Raw genomic sequence first — 15,593 nt, 5'->3', positions numbered from 1 at the left:
ACTCAGGCGTGAACTGGTGGATCCTTTTATTCTTTGTGTATTCCAGTTTTGGCAGGAAAAAACATATCAAAAATTTGAATACATACTGAATTGTGGCAGATAAATATATTGTCTTCCCCTTTTTCACTATTCAGTAACTGATTTGCCATCTGGCATGATTTTCAGACATCTAAAGCTGAAGCCCTGAATTAATCCTGAAAAAGATGCTTCCTGCATTTAAATCCTGCCCGTAAGGTGTTCAAATGTCAAGGCATCCTACATTGGGCAGCTGGCTACCAGTGACATATTGGGAACCAAGCACAGAAGAAAGAAAAAGGTGCCACCAGCTCATGGATTTCTGCCACCTGCAAGCACCTGAGATTTACAGTTGCTACAATGAGATGACAGTTCTCTCTGATATTCCTTCATTACCTGCAGCCAAACGAGGAAAGAAAATGTTCCATTTTGAAGACTATTCCAAAAATCCGCCCTGTACTATAACTCATTGCATAGTGTAATGACATATGTCTGGAATTCTGTGTCTTGTGTCTTTCTTTCAATGAATAAGAAAATCTGTTCAAACTGAAGTGCATCCAGAGCTGTTTCCTTTTTCACACTGGTTTCTAAATGTGAGTCCCCAGATATTGTTAGATTTCAATCCTCATCTACAGCCAGCATGACTAAAAGAAAGGTGTTTGAGAATTCCAGATGTTGGGCAACCTAATAAGAAATAAGTCCAGTTACCATGACTCAACTTCCAGATAACCACACCTGGATGACTGAGAATTTTCACAGATATTCAGGTTCTGGTGTTATGAGAGTGGAAGAAAAGCACTGACCTAGGAACGTGGTGGCGCTGCGGGCTAAACCGCAGAAGCCTGTGCTGCAGGGTCAGAAGACCAGCAGTCATAAGATCGAATCCACGTGATGGAGTGAGCTCCCGTCACTTTGTCCCAGCTCCTCACCAACCTAGCAGTTCAAAAGCATGTAAATGCGAGTAGATAAATAGCTACCATCTTGGTGGGAAGGTAAAATGGCATTCCCTAGTCACGCTGGCCACGTGACAACGGAAACTGTCTTCGGACAAGCGCTGGCTCTATGGCTTGAAAATGGGATGAGCACCGCCCCCTAGAGTCAGACATGACTGGACTAAAAATGTCAATGGGAACCTTAGTGTCAACAAAATAAGCATAAGCTACTTCTGCTCCTCGCCCTTAACTATTCAATAAGTCATTGAGTTTTGTGTTGCATGAATCAAGGTAATCTAGCTATTGGCTTACATTTTTTTAAAAAAAAGCTGAAGGACATAAAATTAATTGATAAGACTGATAAGATGAAACCAAGAAAATAGAAATTGTAGTATTGAGCAGAAACAAGAGACACAGAATATTTTGTTGGGCTTCTTCTGTCACAGTTGTGTTATTTAAAATGACTTACATTCATTTTGAAAAGAGAAAAATGTTTTGTCACCGACAAGGTCTCAACAAAGTTCAGCAATGTTAATATCTCAAATTGTCATTTCCCCCTGCTAATTGCAGAAAAACTCAGATGTATGTATATAAGCAAGTTTAAAATAAAGACTGGAAGAAGCAAGAAATGCCAATTGCAGCATTCAATCATAGTCTCCTTTAGTTTTGCAGTCAGCAGAATATTGCCATCATTTATAATAAAGAAGACTTTGTGTTCTGAAGCTGAAAACATTAACAGTATGCAAATTGGCAAAAATGTATCAACACAGCAGTTCATACAGGTGTATAATATATTTCAGAGTTAACTTCATAATGCACTGTGCAAAATGTTCTTGGATGCCAAGGAATTCTATGCCAAGTCATTACTATCAAAATGTTATACTTTCTTAAAAGCGTATTTATGGTCCCAGATCAGCCATTATGACATAGTTATCGGTGTTTCTTGTATATGGGGAAATCACAAAAACAAAACAAAATGAAACCAGTATTATATACCAACCCTAAGGAGCCTGCTTAAATTTGTACTTGGGGTGAAATTCTCTCAGTCTAATTTTATACCCTGTTCATATTGTTGCAATGTGCTATATGTATGGTAGATGTGAAGAAACAAAGCCTGAAAATTTCTTGCACTGGGAAAGACTGGTTGTCTCAACATGTTGAGGCAATCTGTCAAGTTCTCCTTGAGACCTGTAAGATTTATTTTCTTCCTAACAAGAATGATATAAATTTTCTTTTTACTGAAGCTTGCATATTTTGCACAAAACGTGTGTCTGTGCAAAATTACTTTCACTATATGAGGTAAAATGCCCACATAGTGCAAACAAAGAAGGTAGTTGAAGCTCAGGCTTCTGTGGAGTACAACTGAGATTGCTGATGGGGTGGTGGAGATGCGTTGTCATCTCCTTCCAATTTCCATAATGGTTGGAAGTGGTACAGAAGTACAGGTCCCATACATCTTTCCATCCTTTATCAGAACAGAGTTGCATTGAAACTTGTTTATGTAGCGAATTTATACTGTCTCCATCTTTGTAATCTCTCTTCTCTAAAAGAGCCACTTTGAGATCCATGACAGAATTTCCTGGAATGTAATGCCATACCTGATATCAGATTTCCTTATACAGTATATACCTATATAGAGAGTGGGTCTTTTTCAGGAGAAAGGGAAGGTGAATGAATGAATGAATGAATGAATGAATGAATGAATGAATGAATGAATGAATGAATGAATGAATGAGGGTGATACCATTTTAAAGGCCACTCAATTTTTAAAAATACCTTAGGGAAGCTCTCATCTCCACCTGGTCTTCTCATCAGACTGGGTACTGTAGACAGTGGGGCAGGGGAAGAGAATGATATTGAAAGTTTGCAAAGGATGCCCCCAAATCTTGGCCAATTGTTCATTCTATGTCCCCTCAGAGAAAGTGCTGTAGTTTCATTTCAGGTTGTCTAGACTTTTCCCTTTTGACATTTCATATTTTAACTATTCATTCAACTCTCACTCCAATCACATCCATCCTGTTTCATGCCCACACTCTCCAAAATGCAAAGGCTCATACATATCTCCCTCTCATTCAGTTCCAACCCTTTTTATCACTGCCTTGACTAGGCTGATGAGTCAATGACAGAGCATACACTGACGCTGTCCATCACAATTACCATCCATATATCAGAAAATTTGGAGACCACGTTTAATTCACATGCCAAGTAAAGAAATACTTGATGTCAGGCTAATAAAAAAGATTATCCACTGGCTAAAGGGACATGTAGCCCTTAGTTCAGTGAAGCCCATTTTGAGTGATGGCAGATCTCTTTGCTCCAGTTCTAGACATTTCACTAACACCTCAGTGATCAGACTTGCAAATTAAGCTCAAATTTACCTTCCAATGGCTAAAACCAAACATGTGAAATATGCACTTTTACTCTAAAGCAGTGGTGTCCAACCTTGGCCCTCCAGATGTTCTTGGACTTCAACTCCCAGAAATCCTGGCCAGCAGAGGTGGTGGTGAAGGCTTCTGGGAGTTGAAGTCCAAGAACATCTAGAGGGCCAAGGTTGGACACCACTGCTCTAAAGCATTGGAAGACATGTGGGTGGAAAAAAAAATCATATACGGTGGTGAAACGTATCATTCACTACTTTGGAGAGAACCTCTGCAAAAAAGCCCATTTATAAATGTGTCATCTATTTTGGCCTTTCATGCTGAAACTGCAATCAGATAAGCAAGATGCATATGCAAATATACAGTAAGCTAAGCAATTTTAAACAAAAGAGCTTAGGTGCTGAAAACAAGTGACATAACATCTGTAAAACTGAAAATGAGTGTCAGAGTAAGAGTGTCCATACTTCCTCATGGGCTTCAACAGGAAACTACTGTAGCTCTGGCTTATGTCATTTCTATCACCTGTTCAGATAAACCTGTGTAGATTTCTAAATGTCTTCCTTTCTTCTTATCTGTCCAAAATAACCAGATGACCACATCAATGTACGATTGTCTTTTAACCATGTAAAATAATAAGATCCCTCTCTCTGGAGGTTGTAGGGCTGTCTTCATTTTCTTGGCAGGATAAAGTGTGGAAACAAATATTCCTCTTCTCCAGTCAAAGCTTTGCTTGCCACCAGTGCCGTGCTGAAAATGCAAAATGAATTTCTATCACACTGCCGACACTTGCATTGTTAATGTGCCTTCAGGCATGTAATTAGCTGAGGAATTTTATCTTTTCTGTTCTGTAGTTTGATCAGAATTCATAAGCTCAGAGGAACTCTAAAGTATTGACCAGCATCTTTGATAAAAGGAAGTTATAAGAGCCACTTGGTGGTACTTTCATAAACTTGAGTGCACATCATTAGGCTTTCCATAACTATATTAGAGAGGAAGTGTGGCAATAATGATGATTATTTTTGTAGCTTAGCCAGCACCAGTGAGGTCATTCATTTCTCATTCATTTCCCTTCATCTGCTTTAGAAATGTTTTTGGCCTCATTTTCTTGGCAAATATTTCTACTCTAGTTTTAACAAGCATAGTAATACTTCTGGAATAACTCTTGTTAGGAAAATGGAGGGGGAGCACAGCATGGGAATAGTTACTGGCAATGATGTAGATCAAACTGTTCTGATGTTGAGGGAGCTCGTACTAGGAATGGTGAATAGTGCTTTTGCTGTTGCTAAAAACGAATGTTCTATTCACAGATATTTTCTTGCTTTTGCTAAAATTGAACAGAAGAGCAACACTGCAAGCCAGGGCTGGGGAACAGCCCCAGAATTTTTGGATTATAAATCCAGTCATCCCTCATCATTGGCTAAGATGCCTAGGAGTGATGGGGATTGGAACTCAAGAGTGTCTGGAAGGTTGCACATTTCGCTGACCCTGCTGTCAATTTTGTTGTGCGTATATGGAACACTGTGTGGCGCTGTTGCCGCCACCGCAGTAGTGTTTTGCCTGCCCACTTGGGACAAGGCAAGCTCAGAAGGGAGATAGTGGCGCTGTGGGCTAAACCACAGAAGTCTGTGCTGCAGGGTCAGAAGACCAGCAGTCGTAAGATCGAATCCATGCGACAGAGTGAGCTCCTGTCGCTTTGTCTCAGCTCCTTGCCAACCTAGCAGTTCAAAAGCATGTAAAAATGCGAGTAGACAAATAGGTACCACCTCGGTGGGAAGGTAAAACGGTGTTCCCTATTGACGCTGGCCACGTGACAACGGAAACTATCTTCGGACAAGCGCTGGCAATACGGCCTGAAAACGGGATGAGCACCGCCCCCTAGAGTCGGACATGACTGGACTAAAAATGTCAAGGGGGACCTTTACCTTTACCTAAACTCAGAAGAGTGACATAGAAGTGAGGGGGAGGAGGGGGAGAGCTTTGATTAGGTTGCTTACCTCCCTAGCTCAGCCTCTTTTCAAGCTTGGGCATAGCGGAAGATGGTTGGAAGGAGTGCAGCTCTTATTTCGCACTCGTAGCATCAGAGGCTTTTTGACGCTTATGGCATCGGAGGACTGAGGAGCATAGTGGTTGTTTTTGGCATGCCTAATTGGGTGGTGCAGCAGCACAGCCTTGGTTGGGGGTTCTCTGAAAGGGGGGAGACCCTTGGGCCTTTTAGCAGGCATTGTTCGGGGGGGTTGGATGAAGGGCCTGGGAGTAATAAAAATAAATAAATAAATAAATAAATAAATAAATAAATAAATAAATAAATAAATAAATAAATACATACATACATACATACATACATACATACATACATACATACATACATACATACATACATACATACATACATACATACATAATGAGAAGACGGCCTTGGATGGGCGGTGGTGATGAAGGGAGGAAAATAGTGGGGATATTCAGCTTTCCCCCACCTGGCCTCTCTGGCCATTTAAGAGCCCAGTGTAGGCTGGGTACAGCAGTATAAAAATGGTAATATGACAATGACGACAACAACAACAACTACTGCTACTACTACTGCTGCTGCTGCTGCTGCTGCTGCAGCAAATACTACTACTACTACTACTACTACTACTACTACTACTACTACCACCACCACCACCACTACTACTACTACTACTGCTGCTGCTGCTACTACTACTTCTACTACTACTACTACTACTACTACTACTACTAATAATAATAATAATAATAATAATAATAATAATAATAATAATAATAATAATAATAATAATAATAATAATAATAATAAAGATATATATCAGAGAATGAAGCAAGGGATTAATACTAATAAGGATATTAATTAAAAGAACAAATAATATTAAATAGAATAAAATAGAATACAATACAAATATCAACTAATTAATAGTTTATATATATAAAGGGAGAGAGGTAGGGCAGCCTAGTGTGCAGGTGTGCTAACTGGAGATCTCACACAGTAGTGGGTCCCTAGTTGGCCACCTTATATATATTAATAGTATTAGCTGGGATTGATAAGTGGTTGGTCATGGGGCCTAAGAAAGGTCAGGGAAACAAGAGGGGCAAGCAGCCAGTGAAGCAAAAAGCGGCAACTAATGCCCCTCCAGACAATTCCAGGTTTATTCTGATACTGCAGGCTCTTTGGGCTATGGAATTTATTCCATAACCATGGTGTGCTATGGAAGGTGGTGTGCTGGGCTATGGCCCCCTGAGTGGCATGAGTTAGGAGTAACTAGAGACCTCACCTTTTTGGAATTCTTTCCCATAATGGGAGCCCTATGGCTGTGGCCAGAGACATGGGCCAATTCTACAGTAAATTTTTGTTGTGACAATATGGCAGTGGTACATGTGGTGAATTTGCTTTCCTCTAAATCCGGGAGGGTTATGCACCTAATGCAAGCCTTTACATTGTGTTGCTTACACTATAATATTGTTTTTTTCATGTGTGCCATGTGTGAGGTGTTAAAAATATTCTGGCTGACGCCCTGTCCTGCCAACAGATCGACCGGTTCAGGATGTTGGCTCCAGGTGCCCAGACTCAGCCAGATGTATTGCCAGAGGAGGTATGGAACCTTGGAGGGCTGAAGTCAATAGGGCCATCAGTTTAGCAGTGGCACCCAGCACTAGTTATGCGGCAGCCTGTTATGAGTTCTTCGCATTCTGCAGACAAGAAGATTTAGGTCAACCATGGCCCATTACAGTTGACTCTATACAGCAGTATGGAGTGCACCTTCACCAGACAGGTTTAGCCTCTCAATCCATTCAGAGTAAGATGTTGGCCTTGGCATTTTATGCTAAAGCCATAGATGATCAGGATCCCACAAAAATTTTCATATCCAAAAAATGATTGAGGGTTGGAACAGGGAGAGGGGCAGGATTCAGTACAAGCAAACCCCATTTGTTTGTGCAGATAGTTATGAGGTTACTCTTTTTAAAGCAGCAACTCTCCTTGCATTTTGGTGGCATTTAGGGTCGGTGAGATGGTGCAGGTTTCTAAGAATGACCAGTCCCATTCGGCCTTGCAAATGGACAATGTAGTGATCTTTGAAGATTGAATCATCATTCACCTGAGAAGATCCAAGAACAACCAAATGGGAAAGGAAAAATTATACAATTGTGCTGCTGTTTTGTGGAAATCATACCTCTGTAGCATTGAACAACAACACAGGGCGGGGAAAAAGGGGAAACTGTAATTTAAGGGAGTAGAAGCATTTTCATTCTCTGCACAAGGCAGTGTGTCAGCTTGGGTGTAACATTTGGGTCGACATGACATAAGCATTTTAAACAAAAATGAAACTGAAATATGTGTTCTTTTTGTTTTGTTTTGTTTTGTTTTGTCTTTGTGTGTGTGTGTGTGTGTGTGTGTGTGTGTGTGTGTGTGTGTGTGTGTGTGTGTGTGTGTGTGTGTGTGTGTGCGTGTGTGCGTGTGTGTGTGTGTGACTGAGACTTAGCTGGCAGAGGTTTTCTTTTTGGACTTTTTTGGCTTCTCTGTCACAGTGGGGAGGGGAATTTTCCTAATTCCATTATACTGAGGGAGGGCTTTGTTTAGGCAGGCAGGTGACATTTTAGTAAAAGAAATAATTTTATGCACACTCTCTGACCCTCTATTAGTTTCCTTCCTCAATCTTCAGTCAAAAACGCCTGCTTTCCTGCTGCCTTTTCCCTCAGTGCCCAATGGGGCCAAAACAGCCTGTTTTCCTGGTGCCAACTTCCTCAGTGCCTGACAGAGCCAAAAAGCCTGCTGTGCTGCCAAATACCTCCTTGCCTCCAGTCCTCTTGAGGGCAAACTCTACTTCACTGGCAAATGTAATGTTGTGCTGAGCTGAAGACAAACTCGATGTCTCATGCATGCGTCGCCTTTTGAGGGGCCGGATAGGAATTTTTGACCTTCAGCCTGATTGGCTTTTGGCTGGGGGGATTTTTTTGCCTATCCCACACTACTAAAAGGGTTGTTGGCTTTTAGGTGGTTTTATTTGGTCACACTGGCGGGTAGTGCGGAAAAACAGGTGGTCTTGGTGAGTCCCGTTAGTAAGTCTACCTAGCCAACAGCGTGTCTGACCTCTTGGCTCTGCCGATTGTGCAATCACAGGGCCGGTGTGGGAAGATGCGTTGGGCCACTCTGGGATCAACAGTCATCAATTAAAGATGGCTCGAGGTCTAGGGGTGTTTGTTAGCGGCCGGCCAGGTTCTTGCTGTCAGTAAGACAGCGGGAGCATGGGGGCCGGGGGCTCGCCCAATGGCGATCTTATGGGGTATTTTTGATACCCCTGTTTCCTGTTTCCGCACTACAGCAGGCCCCCCAACAGTTTTAAGAATTTGAATTTGGTTGAATTAATTAAATAAAGTGTGGCCCGTTTAAATCCAAGCTGTTGTCTCGCGTATTTATTCCGGGGCTGGGGGGGGGCAAAGGGACCTCTCATTCCGCTGTGGCTAAATATAACTCCCTCAATACCATGGGCTTTTGTGCTGAGTGGTAGACTCTCCTGGAGGGACCCAATTTGTGGGTGAATAACTCGGAGTTCTGATATCCAATCTTTGCCAAAGTTGGCAGGCATGATGGGGAAAGTCATAGGAAGCTCTGTTGTGATTCTGGACTCTCTAAGTACCTGGGAGAAGCTTTCCTTGGGGGGGTCCTCTTTGTGACTATATAATCCAGGGGTCTGTTCATGAAAATTTCAAGGTTTATAGAAAAACATCTGAGGAAGCTTCCCTGCAAATATGGTGTCTCTAGGTCATCAGGGGTCAGTGTTATAGCCATTTAAAGTGCAGCTGAATCAACAGATCAATTTGTCAGTTCATCAAAGGATATTTGTATATTCATTTTCGTTGATTTGTTAACCTTGAGGAATAACTGATCAAAATGAATCACCATTTTTTATTCATCCCCATCTCTAAATCAGAGTATAATATTTCACTACAGTAGGCCCCCTTGTGAAAGGGGAATTCAAAAATTAAAGTTAAATAGTTAATAAAGATGTGACCCTAGTTTTATCCAACTTCTGTGTTTCTTTATTCCGGGCTGGGTAGGCAAGGAAATGCTTTGTGCTTTGGTCACTCCATACCATGTATGGTGAGAGGCAAGTGATATGGTGCTTTTACGATGTTGCTTAATCTGGCCACCATTCTTGCTATGGAGAGACCTTTCCAAACCAAGGTATGAAGAGGTTTCATCTATGCACAATGAAATGAGGCTTTATATAGCTGGTTGTTGTGGGTTTTTGGGGCTGTTTAGCCATGTTCTGGATGTTTTTATTCCTAACGTTTCCCTATTTTCTGTGGCCAGCATCTTCAGAGGACAGGAAGTAGAATTCTGTCTGTGTTTTATATTCTGGATGCTGGCCACAGAGACTGGTGAAATGTTAGGAAGAAAAACCTCCAGAACATGGCCAAACAGCCCAAAAAATCCACAACAACCATTGGATCCTGGCTGTGAAAGCCTTCCAGGACACATTGCTTTATATAGCCTTTATGAGTTTTGATGCACACAAGATTTTTTAGGCTAATAACCTGGTTTCGGTAGATTTTTCAAATCTTCAGCTGATAATTTTTTCAACATTCAATTTTTCCCTATCAGATTTTTGCTTCTTGCAATTAATTACTGTAATTTAAAAAAAGTATACACAAGACACGGGGCATATTTTTGCATGCATTTCTCCTATACATGCATTGTATCTAACAAATAATATATGTATATGTGTATGAACTTTTGCATAATATACATACTTTGGCAAGAACTATTCTCTTATCTAACACTTCCTTGTAACTAACTGATGGCTAAATATATACATGCTTATCTGCATTTCTTCCCAATTTGCATTTGGGCATGTATTTTTAATTTGGAGAACTGTAGCACATAATCTGGAGAGGTGTGAATACTGAACGGTAACGACACTATGCTTTGCATAGTGATTCCAGAATTGAGAGCAAGCACAGTGTACTGGTTAAAGTACTAGACTAAAACTAAAGCAAGCTTCAAATCCTTGCTCAGCTCTAAAGTTCACTGAAGAAATTTAGACCAGTCATAGTCTCTCAGCCTGACCCACCACACAAGAACCTCTTTTTGAATTCAATGGAGGAAAGGAAGGGATTAAATGTAACAGATATTGCAATTGCAATAGCATCACCAACAGCAACAATAACAATAAATTCGTCCTTTTTCTACACCAGGCAAGGCAATAATGGGTCCTAGCCAGTAATGTCCCAGACCAAGATAAAGATGAGGCAAAGAGACCTGGTAGCACAGATCAAACCATAGCAGACAATCAGCCAGGGAGTCCTAAGTCATGTTCCAAAAAAAGTCTAATGGGTCAATCAGGGTGCAAGTCAGTTTTAGTCAAAGGCCATGCTGTTGGAGCCATATCCAGCACATAGTTGCCTGTGTTCAGGCAGCAAGGAGAAGAATGCAACCACAGGGTTGAGCTATTGGGTCTCCTTGAGAAGAGGAACCTACTCATGAGGAGACTCCCACTGCAGCTGAACATTCCACTGTAAGGCTTCGAGCAGGCTCACAACTTCAAGTTTTTTTAATTCCCATGGGTTGAGAGGACAACTTCCTCCTCCTCCTCAGAGTTAGCATTTGAGTCCCCACTATCTACATGCTGTAGTTTTTGGTTACCTGCGTGCCTACGATCTGCAGAGCCTGGAAGCTCTTCCACTGATTCAGGCACTGGAGTTTCAGGTTCATTGGGCTTGACTTTCCCGGAGGACTCCTCTGCTGGGACCACAAGAGTTTGAACTTTTCAGTTCTTCTCAATTCCTATTTATGCCTCTAGTTTCCATAAGGAGATGTACAGCACATGTTTAAGGTCATATCAGGGCTAAATGACCATTATGTCTGGTGGCTCTACCAGTAGGTACAATGAGATGGTTGTCTTGGATATGGGAGGCAGTAGCAAGATGTGCTACAGTGTGTTTTATACATCCTGATCCGTATCTCCACAGCTAGCCTGCTGCCTTCAGATGCAATAGAAGATACTATTGTCTTCATACTGAATACATCTATAGTGTATTGATGAAGAAGACCTGCCAATTCAATTGGCCTTTATATATAGAATCAAAATGGTGCCATCTTGTTTACCATCTTGTTTTGAAATGGTCTTGGACAGCATGGAGGAACCCGATATACATATGATGCATACTGCCATAGTATCTGCTTGGGGAAAAAAGCAAGTTTGCTTGTAAGTTTGCTTGCCTAAACTCCAAGAAATACAGAATATATTTTAATTTCCTCAAAGAAAACTGTAGGTCCTAGCCATCAGGATGGAACATATATGATTGATGTTGTTATGGTGTAATGACCAAACATGAATCTTACTACGGTATAACTTACAGAATCATGGCTATAACTACGAATTTAGATCAGTCTGTAAATCAAGGGAAAAATATGAAGAAAATTGTTATTTTGACATATTTTTGAGTAAGTAATAAAACAATCTCAGATATTTTATTGTTTCTGTGCCTTATATGAAGTTAGAGTCAGAGGTGACATGCAATAAGCCTGTTTCCAGACTTCTCTTCACCGAGTACTCCCTGTGTGTTGGCAACGAAGTGACAGTGACAAAAGACCGATGCCTGTTGATCACATTAGACAAGACAGGACAAAATAGCTCAAGATGTATTAAAGCTGAAGTGAAATTTTAAATCCAAGACCAAATGAATACAGGCAGTGTGAAGAAAGCAGAAGAGGGCCAAAGAAGGAAGGCCTAGCTTGCTTCTAGAAGCCATCAGCAACTTAGAGACATCTGCCTGTAAACATAATGCAAAACATGTAAGCTGCAAGAGTTTGTGTGACCCACAAAGTCAACTACAGACCACGAGCAATAGGCCAGCAGCAGATCAGTCAGTCAAATACAGCACAATGAATGGGCTATGTTCCAAATCAGCTGGAACTGTAGGAGGACTAGAAATACTAAAGCACACGTGCATATGAGATTTAGTGACAGTTGAGTGTCATTTGTCAGAATCCTTGGGACATTTTCTGCCAATTTGACTCCTTTTAAAATAATTTGTACAGACTAGGGATGTGAATGGCATAGCCTCTTGCTTTCAGTAAGTAATGAAGAAGGGGGAAAAAATTCTCTTTTCTCTCCACAGCAAGATTTCTTCCTGTGAGATCTTTTTCCCTCCTCAAGGAATCTGACAAGAATTCTTGTATGCTTTGTGGTCTTTTTTCCCCCCCTTACCTAGGAGGAACACTGATCTGGGTAGGATTATTACAATTCCTATGTGAAATGGCATTTTTATTGCACAAGACTCTTAAGAAAGGGTGTTGAGCTATGCAGAATTTGGCAGTTGCTTGCACATACAGTATGTACAGGCAACAAACAGCCACACACATAAATGGGGAAACTGTTTGCTCCCCAAGCCCGGAAATAATGACGCAGACAACTAACTTGGGTTTTAACTTATGGGCCACACTTTATTAACGTTAATTAATTTTTAACCAGTAGAAGAACCAGTAAAACAACCAGTTCCAAACTTGAGGGGGCCTGCGGTAGTGCGGGTAAATAACTCCAAATAATTCCTTATCGTCAATGGGCGAGTCCCAGGCCCCAGGTTCCAGCTGTCTGATGACCGGAGGAACCTATAAGGCCTAATAACACCCCGAACCTCTGGCCATCGTATTTGATGACCTTTGGTTCGTAAGTGTGCAAGCACCTCAGTCGCCTTCGGTCCTGTAATCGCACGATCCGCAGAAACCGTCAGGACTGAAGCGTTGTTAATTATTGATAATTACCAAAGGGAGACACTGTGACAGTTATTCCCGCACTACCCGCCAAAGCATGAGGACTAGCATCGGCTATGTCCCATGTGCCCACCAGACAAACCAAGTTCCAACAGCAGGCCCCCTCTAACATCGTCCAAAAATATGTCCAAGCCTGCCTCAGACAGGTGGGCACCATCCTCACGGAAATATTCCACATTGGATATAAGGATTCTGTGATGGCTCACCACAGATCCAAGGCCGCCTTTGCTGACGCCTCTGCAAATTTCCTTATTGACCTGGCGACGAGCCTTGTTAACTTTATCCATGTTACGCGCCCCCCGCCAAGTTAAACGCGGTATGATTGTTGACCAGACTATCTGCATGGCGGGGTATAACATGTGCAGTCTGCACAGGTCCCTCAAAATATCCAATATCAAAGCCTTCCCAGGCAACTGGGGCAAATCATTGCCCCCCAAATGTACAACCAAGATGTCTGGAGGAGCGCTTCCAAACGAGGCCATTCTTCCAAATTGCACCCATTGCATGCCACGCATGCCCTTCCAGGATATAGATGCCAGGGCACCAAGCCCCAAATCGCTTCCCCATCGTGAAGCTGCAGCATAACGTGCTGCCCAGTATACATAACTATGGCCGATAATGAAGACGTTCTTCCGAGCCTCCAGCATCTCACCATCTGAAAGACAAAACAAAACGCTGCCTACACGTTAGATAGCTGTCTGATATATTTTTCGTAACACTTTGATGACCATCTACCTAATCGTTTAATCTTATCAACATCATATCCCAGAGCAGCTGCTGTTGAGGCCGCCCCTATCCTAAACGAATGGGTGCCAAATCTCATATCTCTAATCCCTGCTCTTTCCAGCGCCATGTCAGTTATCTTCCAAAATTGGTACTTAGTGAGAGGTACTCCGTTATGGTGTTGAAAGAAATAGCCACTGGTAATCCCCCTGCAAATGATAAATTCCCCTAATGCTTTTACTGGACATATTTTTCTTCTGCTGCATTGTCCCAAAATAATCATTCTACCATGCCCCAGCTGGTCCGTTTTAGATCTTCTCAACCTAATTCTCACCTGTCCCTCTTCCACTGCTACATCCTCCATCTGTAAGGCTTTCTTCGAGACGTCCCCTTTACCTGAAGCCACTAATTCACTAATTCTCATGGCACCGAAAAAGGCTAACAATGCTGCCGCATGAAAAAGAGCCTCTTCATACCTATCCCTACACAGCGTACCCCATAAATCACCCAGCTGCTCAAGAATCGCCGGTGACATTGGAGTTCTATTGTCCTGCCTTCTTCCCATCTCCCGAGACCAGCCCTCCAACATCTTCCTGATCCTAAAGTCTCCCGACAAATCCCTAATACCATTTGCCTTAGCGTAAAAACTTAAGGCCGCCAACTTGCCTTTAATGGTACCAGGTGTCAGTCCCTTCCAGTGCAGCGCCACAATGAACTGCTGAATGTGCTCCACCGGCGCAGGCCACAATTGCTCTAATTCCCTCAACCTTCTAAATTCTGCAAACTCCGCACTTGCGGCTCCATATTTTTTACACGTTCTCGGGGCCAGTGCCATACCTATCGCTCTCGACGCCTCCGAACGCCAATCTGCCATACCTCTGCTGGAAGCACCTCTGGCATATCCCTTGCTTCCGGTGCCAACTCCCTGAACCGCCGTATCTGTTTGCGTGAAAGAGCATCGGCTATGCTGTTATCGATGCCCGGGACATGACGGGCCTGCACCACGATATTAAACTGCAACGCCCTCAACATAAATGCTCTAACTAATCTCATCACCCTCTCTGAACGTGACGTCAGGTTGTTGACGATAAACACCACCGCCTGATTGTCACACCAAAAACGCACCACTGCATTGGACCACTCCCTTGCCCAAAGCCACAGTGCTCCTACTATTGGAAAAAATTCCAAAAACGTCAAATCCTTCGTTATACCCCGCCTGTGCCAATCCTCCGGCCACGTTCCTGCACACCACCTACCCTTGAAATAAATCCCAAACCCGTGAGTACCAGCCGCATCTGAATTTACCTGGACATCCGCCTTTAAGCTGATTTCTGACCTCCAGAATGATGTCCCATTAAAATGATCCAAAAAATGTTCCCACACCCTTAAATCCTCTCGAATACCATTTGTAACCCTAGTCCTATGAAATGGCCTCTTCAATCCTGACATGGCGCTGCAAAGTCGTCTTAGAAAGGGCCTTCCTGGAGCTACCACTTTGCATGCAAAATTTAAGTGGCCAACCACCTCTTGTAATTCCTTCAAGCTCACCTTCCTTTTTGTCGCCAAGGTACGCACCACATTCCTAATGTTTTTTAATTTGTCCTGAGGCAACCGCGAAGTCTGCATTATTGTGTCTAACTCAATCCCCAAGAAGGTCAGAGTCGTATTTGGCCCTTCTGTTTTTTCTTCCGCTAATGGCAAACCCAACTCGGAAGCTAACTCCCTAAATGTATCTAAAAATCTCTGGCATCTGCCTGAGTT

The 15,593-nt window shown here is 42.4% G+C and overlaps 1 protein-coding gene across 1 annotated transcript; it reads right to left on the bottom strand.

The window, feature by feature from the left end:
- Window positions 1-13,788: 13,788 nt before the first annotated feature.
- LOC144583213 (integrase/recombinase xerD homolog) lies at window positions 13,789-14,706 on the bottom strand. Its single transcript, XM_078376654.1, has one exon. The coding sequence runs from the start codon at window positions 14,704-14,706 to the stop codon at window positions 13,789-13,791; it is 918 nt and encodes a 305-aa protein (XP_078232780.1).
- Between the last annotated feature and the right edge of the window lie 887 nt (window positions 14,707-15,593).

The sequence above is a fragment of the Pogona vitticeps genome, chromosome 5 (assembly GCF_051106095.1).
Source record: "Pogona vitticeps strain Pit_001003342236 chromosome 5, PviZW2.1, whole genome shotgun sequence".
NCBI lineage: Eukaryota > Metazoa > Chordata > Lepidosauria > Squamata > Agamidae > Pogona > Pogona vitticeps.
This window is presented reverse-complemented; position numbering and strand designations above follow the sequence as displayed.

Coding starts and splice junctions, on each gene's coding strand:
- LOC144583213 (XM_078376654.1), bottom strand. CDS start 14,706: ATGGCAGATTGGCGTTCGGAGGCGTCGAGAGCGATAGGTATGGCACTG.